The 20,781-nt window shown below is 43.5% G+C and overlaps 1 protein-coding gene across 2 annotated transcripts in view; it reads right to left on the bottom strand.

Annotated features, from left to right (window-relative positions):
* LOC118283723 (inositol polyphosphate-5-phosphatase A) overlaps positions 1-20,781 on the bottom strand; it is a 123,196-nt gene that overhangs the window by 21,103 nt on the left and 81,312 nt on the right. For both annotated transcript variants that reach the window (XM_035606009.2, XM_035606008.2), the window contains exons 9-11: positions 18,358-18,442; positions 2,244-2,339; positions 1,460-1,534 (exon numbers count right to left, since the gene is read on the bottom strand). In XM_035606009.2, coding sequence (XP_035461902.1) covers positions 1,460-1,534; positions 2,244-2,339; positions 18,358-18,442 — 256 coding nt within the window. The remainder of the gene's footprint in view (positions 1-1,459; positions 1,535-2,243; positions 2,340-18,357; positions 18,443-20,781) is intronic.

Below are 20,781 nucleotides of genomic sequence, written 5' to 3'. Positions count from 1 at the left end.
AGGATGAAGTGAGGGGGTGCCTCAGCCTGCTGCAGCTACTGTTACACATTCTGGGCTCCTACATATTCCTGCTGTTTAAATTCAATGATGTCTAACAGTACAATGCGCAGGGTCAATAACTGCCAGCTTCTCCATCTCCCAAACTCCATCTCTGCTTAACCAGTTGAATGATGTCCATGACTTCTGTTTTTGGTGGTGGCTTGTTGATATGATTTCGCAGGGGAACGATATTGAGAAAACAATATTTATCCAGGAAATGTGATGAATATTTCTCTAAAAGAATCGTCACATCTCCCAATGGATGGTTAAACAATAAATAGCCAACAAGATTCCAAGGAAAAAGAGTTACGTCAGGCTTATTTATTTTGTTAAAGCCTGCTCAGGAGCCAAATAAACTGATGAATTCAAAAAACCATAATAAACTAACTCAAGGATATTTTTCAAACTTTTCTGTCACTAAAACTAACTTGAAACCAACTATATTGTCCTGATGTAGTTTTGGTTTGGCCATAAAACTAAGTATACAAAAAATAAATATATACTATATGTTTATTTCATAAATGGGAGCTTACAGCACATAACAAACAAACAGTGTGGCCACATAATGTGGTTGAGACCCCATGATGTGGAACATTAATACACTCGACCCTGACTTGGATAACCGTGTTGGACGTGCAAAATGGAACATGTGTGCAAAATCAAAAACCTTCATTACAGCAAAAGCTTTGTTCCACTGTCCAACATCAGGCAGAACTGTTAACATGTTGAGAACCAAAACTTCAACCATTTATTAGCTCTAATCAACAAATTCTTTCGAATCGAAATTTCGTAAAGCACAATATCGAGTTATCACCAATAACTTATATTATACTTTATATAGTGTGGCAACCGTGTGAATAGACTCTGTGCCTTCAGTCTGCCGAGACCAGTGGCTTCATGGACTGTTCTGTGGGTGTGTGCGTCTTTTTATAAAAGGTCCAACTTTGAACTGCTTAATCTAATATACAGCCATATAAAAGTGCAAGTGTGTGCCGAGTGTTTTTCTTCTGCAGACACTTAAGACTCACTTCATCCACACTTAGTCTTATTTAAAAGTTATCCCAGAGACATTTGGCCCCTCAGCTGGGACAAAGAGAACGTGTGTTGGGCCAAAGTGATGCGAGGCTGTCAAATAAAGCGTCTGCATGATGCGCCTTGGCAGCTCCAAGTGACTCGTTTGTATTTTACCATTACACTACACTTCCTGTACCCACTATCCAAATAGTAGAAAAAAGCCCTCAAATCAAATTTTGCGGCTGCAATGACTCTTTTGATTGATTTCATTCTCTTGTGTTGTGTCCCTTTCAGAAAAAATATACATAGTCAATAAAAAAAATGCATTTGTGACAAATAACTACAAGAGGGGGGATAAAAGAGAAGATTAATAAATAAAGGATTAGGAAGCATAAGGGAGACTTACTGAGTTCCCATTGTTTTCCCGGAAAACGTCCTGGTTGACATAATTAAAAAACTTCTTTTCAAGCTGAAGCACAACCTAAATCAAAGGAGAGAGAAAAACGTGATTAATACCAATACGCATGTGAACTTCAGGTTGTAATTAGAGAACTAATGAACAGCGGTGCATCACAGCTCTGTTCATTCTGTGTGTTACCTCTACTTAAGTTATATGACAATATAGACAAAGAAAATAATTCATATCTGAAGTTTTAATTATGTTTGATGTTTATTAAAATTGTGGAATTTCACATTGAATCAGTTTATTTTAATTGAATTGATGACATGCTCCCAGTCTGCTGTGGTGTTAGCCGTTAGCATGCCAGCCCTGCTAGTCCCTTATTTTATGAAGATGGGCAGATAAATGTTGTGGCAAGTAAGAAGTTATTTATTTTTTTTAATTAATATTTAGCAAGAAGGTGTTAGGATGACAATGCCATTCAAGTTCCTGTTCAACAATATAAATATTAAACTTTATTTATAGAGCACTTTTCAAAATCCTCATTACTAAGCACAATAAAACAGATTAGTTATTTTTATTTAAATCACTAGTTTTGGTATGGAACAATTTATTGCATAAAAACCTGTGAAGAACAGAAATACGGAAATTAAAACTCAAATTAAAATCGATAAAAATAAGTCTTAAGAAGGAACAGCACCAGAACAGGAAGAAGCACGGACTCAGCCGACCCGATATCCTCGGGGAAGGTCGGTTATGAAAGGTGAGCATTGATGCATCATTATCTTACCTTTCGATCATTATCACTTTCTCGAAATATTAGTTTGTCGACTTCGTTGGTGTCGGCGGCCCGGACTGTCTGCATGGTGGCAGTGGAGCAGAGACTCTGCAGATGAGAGCGGAAGAGAAGGAGGAATTAATCTAACCGTGTACACGTTTGAATGAAGAAAAAGAAAGATAGACAAAATAAATCATTTTTATATTTATTTCATTGTTACCCAGATGTGCATAGCTCAAGTACGGCCCACACTACCACACATTGTGCAGTAGTTTCCAATTCTTTGTGAGCAAATTATCACTGAAGCTCTTGTACCCAACTCCATGCACAAAACTGTGCCGCATTTGAAAGATTTTTAAAAGAACCATCTCACAAACTACCACCTCCACTGTCCCTCCGCTTTATCTTGGTCTATGCACTGACCCCGCGGACTGTGTGCATGGTTAAATTCCCCTTTGTGGACTCTTTTAACAATTAGTTAAACATTCGGCCATCTGTGTTTGAAGACAGTTGAATGAGGTAATCCCTCAGCCAGTGGTTCCCATACCACACGGCGGAGACTGGGCGACCTGATTGAAATTCAAAGCACAGATCAGATAATCAGGTCAAGCCAATATAGCTGGCAGAAAAAGGCCCTTTCTAGTGAAATGTCACAAATCAGTCCCGCTTCGGACACGAAGAAACTTCACACCAGATTAGAACAAACACGGCGCTCTGAGAGAAAGTGGAGCAACTCTCTGCAGTCCCCCCGCTCTGCCACAACCCCATTCCTTCATGCTCACCCCCCCCACCCCCTTCCCCAAAAGCAACTTTCTAAAGCCCTAACAAATCGCTCCATCTTTCACTCATTTAGGCCATCCAAATGCAGGGTCAATATGGTCCCCTGGCAGCCAAATGCTAATGCGCTTAAGTGCGCTTAAGCAGCTTTGTGCAATGAATAGGCCAAAGACGGAGCTAGTGAGAAGGGCAAGAGATACTTTCCCTGTCAAAAAGTCATTGTGGCCCCAGTGAGCGAAGACAACCACAGAAAGTCATTTTTTTCCCTCTGATTAGCACCAAATGTGGTCATGTGGTATACTTTCTGTTTTGTTGTTAGGTTTGGATACAGGTGATAAAAACTACAGCGTTTCAAGAGACTCTAGCACGGGTTAGAAGTTAAACGTTTAAAAAAATATGTTTCTGAAATGGTCCTTATCGTTTCTGGATTCAACAAGAATCTTGTTATTCTACTAGCGCGCCTCCTTCTGCCACCCTGCTTTGCAAATCTAAAAGTCAGTCGAGCAGAAATTCCTGGCCACCACATGGCTACTGCTGAAGCCAGAAGCTCAAACTGCTCACTGGCACAATACGAATATTAAAAGCCCACAATTAGCCCCCTTTTTCCACAAATCATTTTTTAATCCAGCAAGCAAAGCGTGGATTAAAAAAAAAGGTTCATCACAAAACATGTCCTAATTTGGCAGTGGTACATCACCTATATTTAAAAAGTACAGGCAAATGTATGTGGAGACAGGATGACAACGAGACAGGATGATACATGTTGGCTCCTACTTAAAGAAGAGTGGGCTGACATCATCCTCTGTGACATAACTGAGCCACAGGTTTTGTCTTTGTGTGAGCTAGTACCTTGTGCCAAGTGTGGCACTGCAAGGAGGGTTCACTTTGAAAAAAAGAAGACAATTAGCTAATGCTGCCTTTTCTTAAAGAAAAAAAAAGAGAAAGTAATTCCCCAGAATGATTACACTCTGGATTTGTGGGTGAATTAAACAGTTTTAGCTTCAAGGAAACTAATGATTCCATTGGCAGATTTTATAGCCGGCCTGTTGCGAGAGCAACAACAAATTGCAGAGTTCTGCACATCACTACGGGTGTGGCCAGTTCGTAAGGTTACCTGAGCTGTTTTCAGACACTGATCTCCAGAAAGTGTCGGGGAAAATAGGGCAAGTTTGCAATTTACATATGATGAACGCAGCAGTAGGGGCGGACCCCTACCTTTAAAAAGGAACATTCTGTGGTGTCTGGGTAGAGAATGCAGGAGGACATGAATTCTGCAGTAAGCAGATTTTTTGCTTAGTCATCAACACAATTTCCCTGAATTTTTCCTGCTGATTCTAACTTGGGCTCACTCATAAATTTTACTAGGGGGTTTGGGGGAGAAATGTCCTGAGCAGCATCTTTACGGTACATTCTCGTTCTCACATACAGACCCTCCTGGAAAAGGGTGAACAACTCTGGAGAAGACCCTAAGCATACTGCCAGATGCTGACATGTGGCTGATTGATCCATTGACATGGTTCACTGATTGACCAATCAGCGCATCGGAGCAGTTGGTGGTGGGTGATCGAACGCGATTGATTACGGCTCTTCTACTGTCGTCCTCTTTGAAAAAACATCCTCCACCTCCAACAAACACATGCTTCCTGCTAATCCCAGCATCTCAGTCATAAACGCTGTCCACCGAACACTGATATGGGCAGAATGAGAACCCCATGTTGTCACTTAAGGCTACATCAATGCAGTGATGTCTCCTAGTGCCAGCAGAGCCCAGGTGCTTTTGCACAATCTCTGAACAGATCTCTCTCTTCAAAGTCCCTCGATTTACATGTAAACACTCTCTCGCTGACCACCCTAAATTATATTACTATAATTCATTTGGCCGCAATTGGCTCCGTCTGTGATACATGCCAATTAGTCTGAGGGAGACGGAGCCGAGAAGACGGGCAATGGGAAAATATTAACGAGCAGCTGTCAGGAAATAGCAGCTCTGGTCCAGGAGACAGTAGGGATGTCTTCACTCCACCGCGCTCCTCAACTGATCCTGCACAGTGACTTTGCAATACATTCTCTGCATTATGGGTCAAAGGTCAACACTGAGTGTTTGTAGAGGGCCAGAGGCCCGGGGGGCAGGGATGAGAGGTTGCCGAGGAAGGCGCTGGCTTTGTGCATCAATGGAGGATAATCTCATGACTGTCGGAGGAGGAAGCGGCTGTTTAAAGGAGCTCTCTATTCCAGCTGCTCTCCTTAGAAGAGAGGTTAAAGCAATCTTTCCCACTTCAAAGACCAAAGGCAAAGGCACACACACACACATGCACCACACACACTCAAGCCTTCTGTCTATGGTCCTGCCAACAGATGGAGGTGATCCACTGTCCCCAACTTAAATACTAAGACCCCCCCCTCCATGCATATCAAACACAGGGGTGTTTCACAAATCAACAGTTACAAAAGAAACCAACAGAAAAAAAGATGTTAAATTAGAATCAAACTGTGAAATCTTAACTGAAATATGTTCATTGTATTAACAAAAAATAAAGCTTTATCTGGTTAACACTGGCTTCCTACATAGTTGATAGATAAAAAGGAATTCTACAATCAATAAAATCACATCTAAAAAAAAGTCCATCGCTTATTTATCTTTGCTTCCCCAAGCCCATTAGTCTCTACTGAAGATGTAAATCTTTAAAAACAAAATCACCAATAGATTTGAAAAGACAGAGAAGTGGAAATAAAAAATGGTTTTCATATATTAGTTTCTGGCAGCAAGACGGTGTATATGGGACTGAAGATGAACTAAAATGCGTGTGTTCATGTAAGTTAGTGTTAATTTAGTGAGCTGTATTTAGATAGTTGATAGATTAGTCCTGAAATACAAAGTCAAGGTTGGTTTTCGTCATTTAAGATAACATCACCCTTTTTAGTTTTTCTTTTATTCTTGACTTAGTCAAAGATTTAAAAAAAAACATTCCAGTCCAGTTTCAGTGAGGACCAAGAATGAGCCTTTTAGTCAAACTTCAGCTAAATGCTTTTAAATAGGATTTTATCCAACTGAATTTAACATTTAAACCTGGAAAGGGGCAACAACAGGATTTGAGATCCAGTGTGACCTACAGTACTATCTAAAGACCTTTTGACAGTGTATGCATTTGATTTATGCATCAGTCCACACTGGAATGGACCTGAAGACATTGTAGTCGGTCCATAGATGTCAGTTGACTTTGCATTTTCAATACAATCAGGATCACAGTCGGTTAAGTACGACCCAGTAGCAGAAATCTGCGACGTGACGGGGCACGAGCCAATGCACAAATCATCCTAACTACTCTGGAGTTCTTATATTTATTCCTACCGCCCTCACCCCACTCCCACGCAATGATTCACACTATTCAATAAACAGTCATTCCACCAATATAATAATCCACTGAGTGCATTTGGAGCTGAGTGATTAAACCTCAATTAGGTAGAGCGAGTACGAGGCTGTGTGCGGAGAGAGACAGAGGATGAGTAGACAATGAGCTAACTATTCATTCTTCATTACCAGAGGCAGGGGACAGGGGCTCCCCTTTGTGACAGCAGGGGCAGTGGCATTGTCAGAATGCGCCATTATTCTCTCGTTGGCACGCAAAGCGCGGCTGCCAGCTGAGCGAAGGTGTGCCAGCGGGGCTGGCAAGTTCAGCATGAATTGCTTAGCACTCCGATCGCTTTTCTTCCGCTCGCCACCGTTCATCACGCCCATCCCCGCGTGCATGATTGCGACATCTGCCCGAGCAGGGTGGAAGGGGGCATCCAAAGTAGGCAACAACAAATTTGGCCTCCCGTGTTCCTGCCAGCTATTACACAGGGAAGCCAGTAAATCAGCTGTGACCCTTCCCCACCCGATCTGACTGGACACAAGCCAGAGTTATCCTCTCCTCTCTCCCCGAGTCCGACTAATTTAATGCCTCCAAACACAGTGGATTCATCACTGACACACACACACACACACACAAACACACACACACACATATGTGGCACAACACAGGCAACATGGAGGACAGTCAAGAGCGGACACATTATCAGCCGCAAAGTTAGCCTGTGTGTGACCCACTGGTCAACGCTTGACCCTAGTAAACCTGGTCTGTGTCAACCACGACCAGCAAGTAACACACACACACACACACACACACACACACACACACACACACACACACACACACACACACACACACACACACACACACACACACACACACACACACACACACACACACACACACACACACACACACACACACACACACACAAGCTCTCAACCCTTCCCATGAACTCGCTGAGCTGCGTGAGAGCCGACGCGGAGGCTTGTTGGCAGTGTGTGCGTAGTAGGAGGTCTCCTAACCTGCCACGCCCTCGCCAAAAAAAAAAAAAAAAAAAAAAGCTCCGAGAGGTAAGAGGGTGTGCGAGGTAGAGATAATGTGCCCTATTTATCTTGTGCATTATAACATCTGGGAAACTTCTCCTAAAAACAATGGCGCTGCATTGAGGGCTGCCATTCTGGCTTTACCTTCACAAACTGGCCAAAAGCATTTGTCCCCTCGGAATGGATAATGGACAGGCCACAAATCATTCAGGACAACAGGACGGAGGGGTGTGTGTGTGTGTGTGTGTGTGTGTGTGTGTGTGAGAGAGAGAGAAACTGAATGTATGTGTATGTTTTGTGTGAGAGTGTGATTGTGTGTGAGTGTGAGTGTGTGTGTTCCCCCCTGGTATTTAACTTCTCTGCTGGCCCATTCTGCAGGGCCCCGCAGGACAAATTGCCCTGCATGGTTGTCTTTGAGAGGCAGTGCAGCGCGCAGAGAAAGGGACAGGGCTGAAACACAGGGAACAGGCCTATAAAAATTCATCACTTTGACCCCGGCGACCTCCCACTCCTGGGGGGTTACACACACACACACACACACACACACACACACACACACACACACACACACACACACACACACACACACACACACACACACACACACACACACACCTAAACTCATGGTCTCAGCTGGGAGCAACTCTTCTTAAATGCTCTCCAAACATTTTAGGGCTAAAGATTCATCGTATAAGAGAAACACTCAGTAACTTAAAGCAGACAACTCGAGCCACCGACATGAAATGAGCCTCCTCTCCGTCTCTTTCTCTAACACATGCACACTCGCAGACACAATGGCCATGCAAAGAAGCCTTCTACACAGGAAAAGGCCACCAGATGCTTCATTGTGACTGTGTCTGTGTGTAAAGTAGTGGCAGTAAAAGGAGGGTGGGTTCTCCTGAGGCATATTAGTCCCACTAAGAGGAGGACATTGTTTCAGGCCCGGCTCTCGACACATTACTGCCACCTGTACAAAGAAAACCTAATGAGAGATTTAATCTGAGAAAACCTCCCCTGCCACTTTTAGTCAGCACTTTGAAACCAGGCGCGGCAGATGTCTGCAAGGCTGTTTAACGCACCGACTTCTCCTCACCTCTAAGGCCATGCATGCTTAAATGCTCAATAGCATCTTAATGTGGCATTCATTTGAATGTTGTTAGCTGCAGCTGTTATGTTTTGAAAAGGGAGCTTTGTGATCCGAAGGAGTGGGCCCGCCAGCGCCACAGCCATTCATGCTTTTCTTTCAACGCTTCGGTGAACATTTATCCTATTAATGAGGAAACAAATTCACATTACAACCGTGAAGCAATAATTGTAGCACATTGAAAACATTGCCAAAATGGAGCTATTGACGGAGGGAAAACACTTACGGAGCACCGGAAATCATTGCACTCTCATTTAATTTACCTATTCCACCGTAGCTCTCGCTGAGGATCAATTAAAGGTAGCAGAGGTGAGGTAATTTGTCGCTGCTGAGTCAATTACAGAATATCGAAGACCCAATCAGTGACTGGTGATTAGCGATGGTCCAATAGGAATGCAGTCTGTTGAGTTCATTACTCGGGTATTCGATAAAGATCATGACCAAACAATTAATGAAAGTCTGATCCTGGGCCCCTTTAGAGAGGACAGGAGCTCGGCGAGCACCGTGCGGAGATTGCTCGATATGATCAACTAATTACACTAAGATTCAATCGATAAACTCTATAAACCGAAAATTTTTATTTTTCTTCTTCATCTTCTCTGTAGCAACAGTTAAGCCCCCAGAGCAGTTGACGGCCTTTTCAGCCAGGTGACCTTCCTTCCTTCCAGTGTGCACTGGAGGAGAAGACCCCGGTGGAGCACAAAACCCTCCTCGCACACAAAGAACATTGATTCATTTGGAGCACCACCCTTTAATTTGTTTGCACCATTTCATCTAAATGATGTGCTTGTCCGCCAGGGTGGGAGAGAGAGAGGTGTAATTCAGCCAAGCAAAGGGGGGGAAGAGGAAGGTACAGCGGGGGGGGGGGGGGGGGGGGGGGGGGGGGGGGGGGGGGAGGGGTCTTGACACCCCAGCACAGGGCGCTAGGCAACCATCTAGTGGGTGGGCTTTGTGATACATTTTACCAATTTTTCATGCCCATCCCTCTTGATGTGACCCCACTCAGGGCCTTTTATGCCCGTGACAGCTCTGCGCAGGAAAACATGCTGCCGCTCTGATAGCATGAAATCGGGAACAAAGACCCCCAGGGAGAGGAGAAGGGGGCCACCGAGGCACGCTGTGCTCCGGTCCCGCCTGGCTCCGGACACAAACAGATGTTAGGCCAGCCCCGGCTCTCTCTGCCCCCTGAAAGAGGAGGCCCTGTCGGAGAAATGGGCCTGAAATGCATTGTTTTGGACCTCCTCTAAGACAAAAACTGCAACCACTCCTTCTGAAAGGGCCCGGCAATATGGCCGTCACAGATAAATCACACAAGAGGGGGCTGAGAGAAGAGGCCCATGAATTCTCAATGTGGCCCTTAATGGGCCCTCTTAAATATGATGGGATATTTGTGTGTGAATGGAGCCCAGTGACTTTTAATGTCAGGTTGCAGAGTTGTTTAAAAGCCCATGGTGCCAACGCGGGGTTTACAGCTACAATGAGCCGTGCTGTAGGAACATCACTCTGCTGCTGACAGTAAAGATTCTCGCTGGGGGAAAAACCTGTAGGCCAAATGTTTAAATATCGCTCACACCTCTTCTGGCTGCTGTAACAAAAGCAGCATTTATCATCACTCATCCTTTTTTTCATTAAGTAAAGGAATGAGCTGCGGCAAACAAACACCACGAGTTAAAAGATATTGCCTGAGTTGAATAAGAATTGCGAGGACCGACCTGTTGAGTGGGCAGTGAATTCAGCCATGTGCAGTCTCATTCTTATGGAGACTGCTGTTTTGCATATGCATTAGAACCAAACTATAATGAATATAATGCTGCAAATGGACGTCGAGATGGTGTGTGTGTGTGTGCATGTTTGTGCACAACCCCCAGAGACAACATGTGTTATCTTGGCAACCACTCGATCCTTTAGAGAGAGAGAGAAAAGCAATTATTGTGTTGTGCCTGACAAAGGCTGAGGACTGCATTAGTCAAAAATAGACTGACATCATACAAGTTGGACACTAAATGTGCCAGGCACAAAGAGATCCCTATCCTTCACAGTTTATGCCACATTTGATCTGGACTAAATAATAGCGTCACTGTTAGGCTGCTGCTGTTCGTGCTTGCGGGATTTTCAAAGGCGCGGGGTCCACGTCGACGCGCGGGAGACAAAGACAAAACATCAATAAAGTAAGAGATGAAGAAAGACAGAGCTGGGAGACAAACTTGATTATTGATGATTTATAGAGAGGATTGCATTGTTTGGAAGAAGTGGTGGATTAAACAAAAACGACAGATTCAGTATCGAGTCGTCGTGAATTCACAGACTGATGGGATTATTTACTAATTGAATTTGGAATAGTTATATTGTTTGCATAATCTTGACAATGACATCACGGTGATGGAGACTTATCTCCATTATTTAAATAAAATGCCAATAGATTAAATTGCATTATGTAAAAGAAACATTTTTTTTTTTATGAGTTTCAGACTGTTGGAGTTTCAGACTGTTGGATGGATAAAACAAGCTATTTAAATAATTAGGATTGGCATTTTACAGATGAATCAATGACTCGAGAAAAGAATCAGTAGATTGATTGATAATAAAAAAATAACCTTTTGTTGTGGCTGTGATTTGCTGACGTGCTGAAGAGTGGGGAGACATTTTCGGAGAATGAGGAAATGAGCTTGACAGGAAGTTAAAGATCAAACAGGACAAAACAGAGGAGAGAGACTTAGACTTAGAAAGATGACGGGACAAAGTAAATGATAAGATAAGTAAGTGACAGGATGAGTGAGGGGAATACACTTGGGAGAATGAGGGTAAATTTAAGAGCATTAAGTACTTTTATGTTTTTAACAGCAGTATTTAGCAATTTACAACAAAACTCAGCAGAAGAAAATAAAAAAAGCCTGAAACATGTGCAACACGTCGGTGTTTCTGGGAGATAAGCGACAGTACAGCAGCAGTTGCAGCAAATCTGGTGTTAAAAGAGACATCTCAACTGTGGCTCCAGCTGGAGGAGACAGCAGTGGTGAAGGATTGAGGGGTAACTCAGGTTACATCCCTGACCGGGGCCAACCCTAGGGGGCCTACGAGGCAACCGACCCCCCCCCCCCCCCCCCAACCCCAGGTCCAGTTAGTGCCAGGCTCTGCGCTCATCCTTGGCCTTGTCTGTCACGCCACCCCACCGTTGGCATGGTGTTCCCTGCTGCCAGTCACAGTGCCGCCCCTCTCCAAGTACACAGTGGCAATAGCATGGCTGGCGCCGGGCTCAAACGGCCTGTTGTTAATGAGCAGGACCAAACAGAAGCCATTGCTTGTTCTTCATTTGCCAGCGTTTTAATTATATGGACAGCGCTGCCATCAAAGCTGCATCGCTCAAGTTACGCCCTCATAGCTGAAATCCTCCTCTGTGACTTCAGTGCTGTATTCATTAGCGTCGATAAGCAAACGGAGGGAAGAGAGAGAGAGAGAGAGAGAACAGACGCTGTTGTCTGGAGGGAATAGTCTCCCTCTATATCCAGATGGGTTATCTGTGATATAATGGGTCCTCATTGTGATAGATTGGACTCTTCTAGTCAGATAATATGCTTTTATTGTATTGTAAAGTAACAACTCCAAAAGCTTCACCTGTGCAGCTCTAAACAAGCCCGGGTCAAATAGCGGGTGTTAATAACTTTGCTTGTCTTTGTATGGCGTAGTAAACAGGGGAGGGTGACTGCACCGGGACAATTAAGACAGTGTCAGGTGGGTTGTCCTCACAGAAATGTATATTGATTTAGTAGGCTACAACGGACCGTGTAGAGGATTTGTAAATACAATTTGGCGCAGCACTAAAACAGTCAAATACAACCCTCCTCTCAGTTGTCCCAGGCTTGCTCACCAGCTACTCTATATTTGAGAATTAATTAAGCAAAGGTAGAGAATAGAGCACAGCTCTGAAAAACTAAGGCATTAAACTGTCAATTTTCATATAATTAAATCTGATTAGCTCACACGAGGGTCGGCTTGTGTGTGTGTGTAATATGCGCGCGTGTGTGTGTATACATCTGTGACTCTGGGTGTAAATGCAAGAGTGCATGCAGGAAGCTGAGGGCAGCCAAGGAGGCTCGCGGTCCCCAGTGTCAGGGGTTCCACAGAACAGAGGCCCAATCAGTGCTGGCCCACTGGTTAATGGATGGATGGCACCCAAAATTAATTAGCCTGACTAATGTAGTGTACACTTAATTACACTGGCCACCTTTTGATTTATAGAGGGCCAGACACGCACACATGCTAGTCAATTCAGACTAAAAAAAGAAAACTGTTTAGCCTTTACTGGTGCAAATTATTTACCCAGACTGGGTTCAGCAGCCGGGACAATGGCCATCAACTATTTGATGAACTGTTGTTGGTTTGCGCAGGTGACATGCACCGACAACATGTTTTTTTTTCTTTGATCATTCAAACTGTAACAACTATAGTATCCATATTAGGATATTAATAAAGACAGCATTAATTAAAGAAAATGATAGTGCTCCCTAGATAAAAAGTTGCAGAAACTCCTCTTTGATTCTATAACACTTTCCCAGACTGGGTCTAAAAATTTTTTTTTGGTTTCTCCAAATAGCATTTATCCTTTATTTAATCAGGAAGATCCTATTGAGATACAATATATCTTCTGCCAGGGAGTCCTGGTCAAGATGGGCAGCAAGGAAAAAAAGAAAGTTTCATTTATAAAAACAAGAAGGAACAGAAAACACAAAATAGAAACTAAAAACACAGCAAACAGACCAAAGCACAGAATAGACACCGAAACGAACGGGAGTCAATTGCAAAAATGAATTAAGGAAAATATATATGTTTTTAAATATTAAAAGCAATGAAAAAAATGAATTATGGAAAATACAAAGCACATGTTGAAAAAATGAATTGTATATGTATAAAAAATAGAGGAGCAATTCATTCAGAGCCTAATGAATATAATACTAAACATACTTGCAACAATAACCTTAAGTATAAACAAACACACACACATTTCCACCACCGCTGTCATGGGCATGCGCACTGAGCGCTGCCACCGTGTGAGAAATGAATGATCTATCATGTTGGCCTGTCATTACCGAGCATTTTACAGCATTCATTAGGAGTGGGGCAAGACTGGGCCCCACCTTTAATTTCATGCTGCTCAAGCGAGAGAAAGGACACAGGACAAAAGGAAGGAAGATTGATGCCTGAGGTCCGGCCCGACGCACTTCCAGCAGCTGCAGACAGGGGGTGCTGGTCCGGACTGTCCTCCAGTCAGTGAGAGGCCAGCTAGCCTAATGAAATCTGTCCATGTAGCAGCAGATCAGGCCCAATTAAAGCAGCCCCACGCTGTGTCACGGGGACAGTAGATCAAGTCAGCAATTAACCTTTGCGCTGGCCTCTATCAATCCTTAAATTTCGAGCAGGCTGGCCAGCAGCACACAATCTCTGCAGATATTAAATTTACATTCTATTAAGTTTAATTAGGAGGGATTTTAAATATACTAGGAATCTAGGCACAGGGCCCTGAGACTGTCATCGATATCGCTGATTCACGGCCACTGGCCACCTCAAAGGACACACACAGACACAGACAGACACACACACACACACACACACACACACACACACACACACACACACACACACACACACACACACACACACACACACACACACACACACACACACACACACACACACACACACACACACACACACACACACACACACACACACACACACCCTTCTAACTAAAGCATGGAACCAAGAAAAAAAACAGTGTTTGCTGTTGGTGTGAATGGGTCAACAGGGGTTATTTGACCTGGCCTCATGTCTGAGATTTTTGAAAATCAAAGCGCTGAACATGGTCCCCATAATAAGATTTTAGGGGTTACTATAGAATAACTTTTGTCCCATTATCTATTCTTCAAACATGACAGATATTGGCAGTTTGCAAAAAAGATTCACCATCCTGTTCCTGCTTGCTCCCCCTGAGTTTCTCATCACTTGAACTGTAAATCTGTCTGCACTGTTTTGTGAACTAGAATCAAGGCTTATTAAATGTCTTTGAAAACATAGCTTCATTTTGAGGGAGTGGACAGTAAAAATATGACAAAATACAGTATTAATGAACGAATAATGAACATAAATTATCATTGCTACTCATTCCTTTAGCAGCAGCAACGAACCAGGTGTAAAATTTCAGAGCAGCAGTAAAGGTTTAACTATTCACCAATCAAAGTCGGATTAGGGATAACAATTGTGTGACTACATGGGTAAAAGACACATGGGTAAAAGACACAAAATAAAAGGAGACAAAAGGGAAGTGGGTGAGAAAGAGTGATCAATATTTTAACTGAAACTTCTTTATTTTAATTAAGGCATAAAGTTGATGAGAGGAATTGCATTGGATGATCAATAATAGGCACAGAATTGAATTTTGTGCTTGAATTGCAGGGATCCCAATCCTCTATCTCCTAATTATCCATTATCCAAGAAGATTTTAGAGCGGAAGTGCACACCAAAAGAAAATATGTCTATATTGAATTACCCCATGTCAACAACCTGTTTTATCCAAACAACTATACAAAATTCAATGAAATCTGAAGTGATGATTGTAGGGAGCCTAGTGTGTAACGTGGGTTGAGGTTCTATATAATACATGGGGTTTGTCAATAAAAGGGGTGTAACTCAGATTAATCCTTTCACACAGGTGGCCTTTGAAATGTCAATGATCTAACACTGGTGCTTGGATCCTGTTTGAGAACTTGCGAATCCCATCTCATGTGCTAAAGGTGTTACGGTCTGATTTTAATCCAACAGGTCTCCAGTGAGGGAGTAACAGGCAGAGAATCTTTAGTCAGTTAATTACTACTGGCTTGAATGTGGCTTGAACACGAGTGCTCGGTAAGGGATTAAAAGAAAAACGGGCAGGCAGCATAACAGCAAGTGGACTGTGAAGTATCTGATTTGCCGGACAAAACGCATCCTTTGAGGTTTCCCGTTTTATCAGCACCGATGCAAAGCGTGATCAAGCCAAAGCATGATCAGACCCAGGGGAGAGGAAAGACAAGGATGGTGGGGACTGGACCACCTCCAGGCTGCTCAGCCCTAGCATTAGTCTCCACGTGGCTGTGTCCTTTGTCTGCCAGTCAAAGGGCCGCTGAATGGGGGTCAATTGAAACCAATTCCCTATGTCGGACACAATTAATGGGGTTGCCCGGGCTGGGTAGGAGGGGGGCGGCCGCAGGCCTTTGGTTACTGATCCTGCCGCACAAGCATGCCAGGAATTTGCCACCTGGAATTTGCCTGTGACAATAACAAATCCACCCCCTTCCAAACCTACCTCCTTTTCTGTACACACATGGATACATCCTAAAATACCCCCTGTCCCATCCACCCACCCACCCACAAAAGAGGATGGGTAACATGGGAGTGGCTAGTGGTTGTCCACAGTCTAGTTGCCCACAATGGACCCGGGGTAGAGAAGAAGAAGTGGTTTAGTGTGCAGCTGTAGTTAAATGCACTGGAGTACTTTCTGATCCAGTGACTCTCAAAGTGGGGCCTGGGGATCCTTCATGAGAGCGTCACGGTTCCCCTTGGTTTTCATCAAAGTAGGTTCATTTTGCAATTATTTTGTCCACTAAGCAGCACAAAAGTATCTATTTGCATAGCTTCTTCAGGCCCTTTTCCTATTGATTGAACTCGGAGAGAGAGAAAAGTGATGAAACGGAGACTCTCCGACAGTGAGAACGAGGGGCCAGCCTCCCTCTGTCGGAATCAATCTTCGGATAAGTATGGACGATCGATCCAACCACCGGCCACATCTACAGTTAAGCACTTCAGTGGATGTGCACTAATTGTCCTGTTGACATTAATTGTCATTAAAGGGCTTAAAACGGCCTCCCGGCTGTGAGTTACATCCTGCACCGACGGTCGCAGCCCATTTGTTTATTGGTGATGTCACAGCTCTCGCTGGTGCAAACACCGGTCACTGTTTAATCACACAGGTCGACCACTGCATGGGACGGGTTCACGTGAAGCAGTGCCGCACCCTCTAATGGCAAGTTTCTTTTTTTGTTGTCCCCTTTAAATGGTCACTATGTTTGAAGAGCTCAATAAGCTAAAGGGAAAATGTGTGTGTGTGTGTGTGTGTGTGTGTGTGTGTTTGTGTGTTTTATGCCATAGTGCACCGCTTTAACTTTCTGAGGGGAAGTCTAAAAGCCCCCCCTGCATGGTTGCCATTCCCCTTTAAATGGGGTGAATCAATCAGATTCATTTGGCCTAACAAATTGGTTTGTGTGTGTGTTTGTGTGTATTCGCTCTGGATGTAAAGAGGGGGCCAAGGTGCATAAGAAAGGTACTGTGTGGAGGTGAGAGGGGCCAGAGATGGATACCCACTGATGCAAGCCCAACACATCCCTGGAAAAGGGGTCGCGACCCTTACTGCACTCAAACAGCATTTCAGAGCGGCACAGACACACAGTGGGAGAGAACAACACAGACGAGACAGGAAACATGCCGCGAACCCAAATCATCTCACCTGACTTTGTATGACTGGATTCTTTCCTTTCTACTAAATGCATCCATATTGTATTAAACTGAGTATTGGTAATAAAAACAATTTTTTCATTTCATATCATTTATTATGAAGAAAAACTGAGTTCTTTATCACAGTAAAGCCGATTAGATATGAATTAGCATATTACTGTTATAAAATCACCGTGGTGACCTACAACATGTGCCAGGTGACATTTAATTGCAATAGTTGACTTCTGAATAGCCTCAGTGTTTGCACATCTGATGTTGTGGGTTCTGCGCTCGGAGTTATTATCTCCAAAGCAACACTGTTCACATGATCACTGGCTTAATGTGACCCAATTACAGCACCAAAATCAAATGTACTGCACAAACTTTGAGGCAATCAATCAATGCCCCTGATAGATTTGCTGAGTAAAAGCATGTGATGACCATCCCACTTTGCTGGAGGGGGATGTTGATTTACCTCGCCCCTAGTGGCTGGATGGCTGCACTAGACCAACTTTGTTCTTCGGCGCCACACAGAGAGAAGTCCTTCCTAAGTCATTTGAGCAAAACCCGGCCATTCAGTAAGCTTTCCCTCCTCTTCCCTTCTCCCCTGAAAGGGGCTCTGATTGAAACGAACAATGCCCACACCTTGAACAGGCCCACTGCTTCGAGGCCATTGTGCAGGGAAAGGAGGGAGAGGATCGGTCAACAAGTGGCTCTCCCACTCTCTTATCATAGGACCCCACTGTCTGTGGTGGGCCCTTATGACTCGTTATGCCACTATCCCCACCACCCCACCCATCGCGTCATGGAGAATGCTGAATGACTGGGCTACCTTGGCTTTCACTGGCCTCATTTGCACCAAGAGAAGGAGGAGGAGGAGGAGGAAAGAGGGGAAGGAGGGAGGGAGCAGGAGAGGAAGGGAGAGAGAAAGAGCAGTGAATGGCACCATAACATAACAATGCACTTGGAGGCTCAGTTGGCAAACACAGCTGGGCCAGCCACAGTGAAGCGTTTAATGAGTCATAACTCTGAAGAGACAGGGGGCTACTAAAACCACTTTTACTATATTGCAGTCTCTTTCTAATACACACAAACACAAGCACACACACACACACACACACACACACACACACTTTGTATCACTTTGAGTGTGATAATACTTAAAAGCACATGTATATAAAAGGTTATCATACAGTCGTGTGTACATTTTCCCATGACATTTGTACACATAATCGATATAATTATCCTACAAATTGAAAATGTATCAGGATGGAAACAAAAACACTCACCTCAATAACCTGCTTCGAGTCCAACCTGAAGTTAAAGTCCCCGAAGACAAAATATGGCACCTTTTCGAAACGCTGGTCTGAGATCCTGCAAAACAATACAACCACTCGTCAGTATTGTGGATGTTTTTGAACAATCGTCGCAACCTGTGTGTCGAGTGCTGGCCGCCGGGACGCACCACAAAAACATATCGTGACCCTAATAATCCCAAATCATTGTCATCAATGATTAATAACAAAGAAGATCATCTTGGCAAACATCACCATTACCTGTCAAAGACTTTCTTTTTTTTAAAGCTGTCATGATCCCTCTGACTTCAAAGTATTTAACTCATGAGGGCCACAGCACCACCTAGTGGTCTGAACACTTTGATTAGAAGCTTTTCACCTTCGCAGAGCTGAGACTGACTGATTTTTTTTTTGTCAAGCTCTTTGACATCGGTCAAAAAGTCAGAAAGTCGTGATTTATAAGATACGACGCGGGGTATGGACGCAATGATGGGACAGATAGAGAAAATGACAAAAACATGTAATCTGAATTATACATTTTTAAGGAAAAACAGAAGAACTGTGATGAGGATGTATATGTGATTGAACAGTTTGAACAGAAACAATATTATTTTAATAACCCTGTCACCCTCAGAAAACAACGTATTAAAGAAATCTGAAGCTTCCGAGTCCCCACCTCATCCCTGCACCGGGGTTATGTTCATCTTTTCAGAGCTCGTCTGCTCTACATGTTTTTGGGTACAGGCGAGGAGTTTTGAAGTTAACATGCTTTTTAGTTCAAACTGTTCATTCTCAGCGGACACCACTATAAATCAACAATAAATCTCGATCGTTTCCTTTGATCAGCTCCTTTGAAGGAAAAGAAAATTAACTTTGTTGATTTAATCAAAGGAAGAGTGAAGCATCCCAAAGCCTCTGACTCTTTAGGTTTGTTGGTTTGTTTCTCAAGTCAGAAACGGACTGAAGTCACCATCTACCACAGGCTCTTTTTAAGGGTCTTTAAATCCAGCGCATTTTATTGTCTCTTGTCTTGCAAACGTTTTTAATACAGTGAATGCATTGCTTTTAAAGCCCCAACGGTGTCAGAGGTTTCACACAGTATTGATCCTCTCCGTCATGATCTACTTCCAAATCTCCAGATCCTCGCCACAGCACACACACACACACACACACACACACACACACACACACACACACACACACACACACACACACACACACACACACACACACACACACACACACACACACACACACACACACACACACACACACACACACACACACACACACACACACACCTAAGCGACATATAATTAACTCCTTTGCCTCATCACTTTCTTAAAAGTGGCTCTCCTACAGAGCAGAGATAGGAAATTAAGGTGGACGTAGCAAAGCCTCTTAATTAATGATTCAGAATGCTTGGCTCGCTATCTCCACTAATCGTGCAGATAAATCTCACCGCGGACTTCCCAGGCCCAGATAACAATATATTTATGGGGCTGTAAAGAGAGAAGAAGGTTCTTCTTAGTGGTGGGTCTCGGCTCTGGCCGGCTGCCGTAAAGCCCGGCCACTCCTCCTCCAGTAGGCAGGGCGAGGGAACGGCACGGAGGCGAAGGTGACTGGAGTACGAGGCAGGGAACGCAGCTATTATATTAAATGGATAGTTTGTCATTTTGACATTGTATTATATTAAACTGAAACTGGATCGTCTTTCTATTCTATGGGTTCTTCAGGAGGGGTCAACATGAAGATGGGAGCATGATCTAGAGTTTCATATAACAAAATAATCTTTGCCATTTGACAAATGGCATTAACTGACTTATTTTCTGTGGATTAATTTCAATGACTCCTTGCTTAAGCTCCGTTCTAGTTAGAGGGAAGCCGTTACCAACAATATTGGCAGAGCAAATGGCTGTTGAAGCTCATGGTCAAAGGCTCAAACAGAAGTGATGACATACTAGATTGTCAGTATGAGAGATCTTTGTGCCTTGATCTACTTCGTAGGTTTCTGTGGAAGGATGCACTTTGTTTTTCAAGTTGCTGACAATGATCCCAAAGTCACAAGAGCCAACAATTTGAGCAGCCATTGATGCTCTGAACTCCTATAATCTGACTCATTCCATTTTACTATAGCTGTTTTTGTAAGAATGTCCACGTACATTTTCCTGATCTTTCCTGGAGGGGCTATATGTGAGAATGCAAATGTCAACAAATGTTGCCCAGGACATTTCCAGAACCTTTCCTGCCAGCCTCTAAGTATCATTTTTGGAAAATGTCCAAGTGAGGCCGTTCGAGAATACAGAAAGAAATACAGAAGAATATTCCGAAAACCTTTTCTATTTAGTCTGAACACTAATTGTGTCACACTTTCTTCTGCTGCTTTCATCATATGTTGAAATCTGTTTTCAGGTCTGA

This window comes from Scophthalmus maximus, chromosome 10, assembly GCF_022379125.1.
Source record: "Scophthalmus maximus strain ysfricsl-2021 chromosome 10, ASM2237912v1, whole genome shotgun sequence".
Classification (NCBI taxonomy): Eukaryota; Metazoa; Chordata; class Actinopteri; order Pleuronectiformes; family Scophthalmidae; genus Scophthalmus; species Scophthalmus maximus.
The sequence above is the reverse complement of the archived record's forward strand: the minus strand, read 5'-3'. Positions and strand labels throughout refer to the sequence as shown.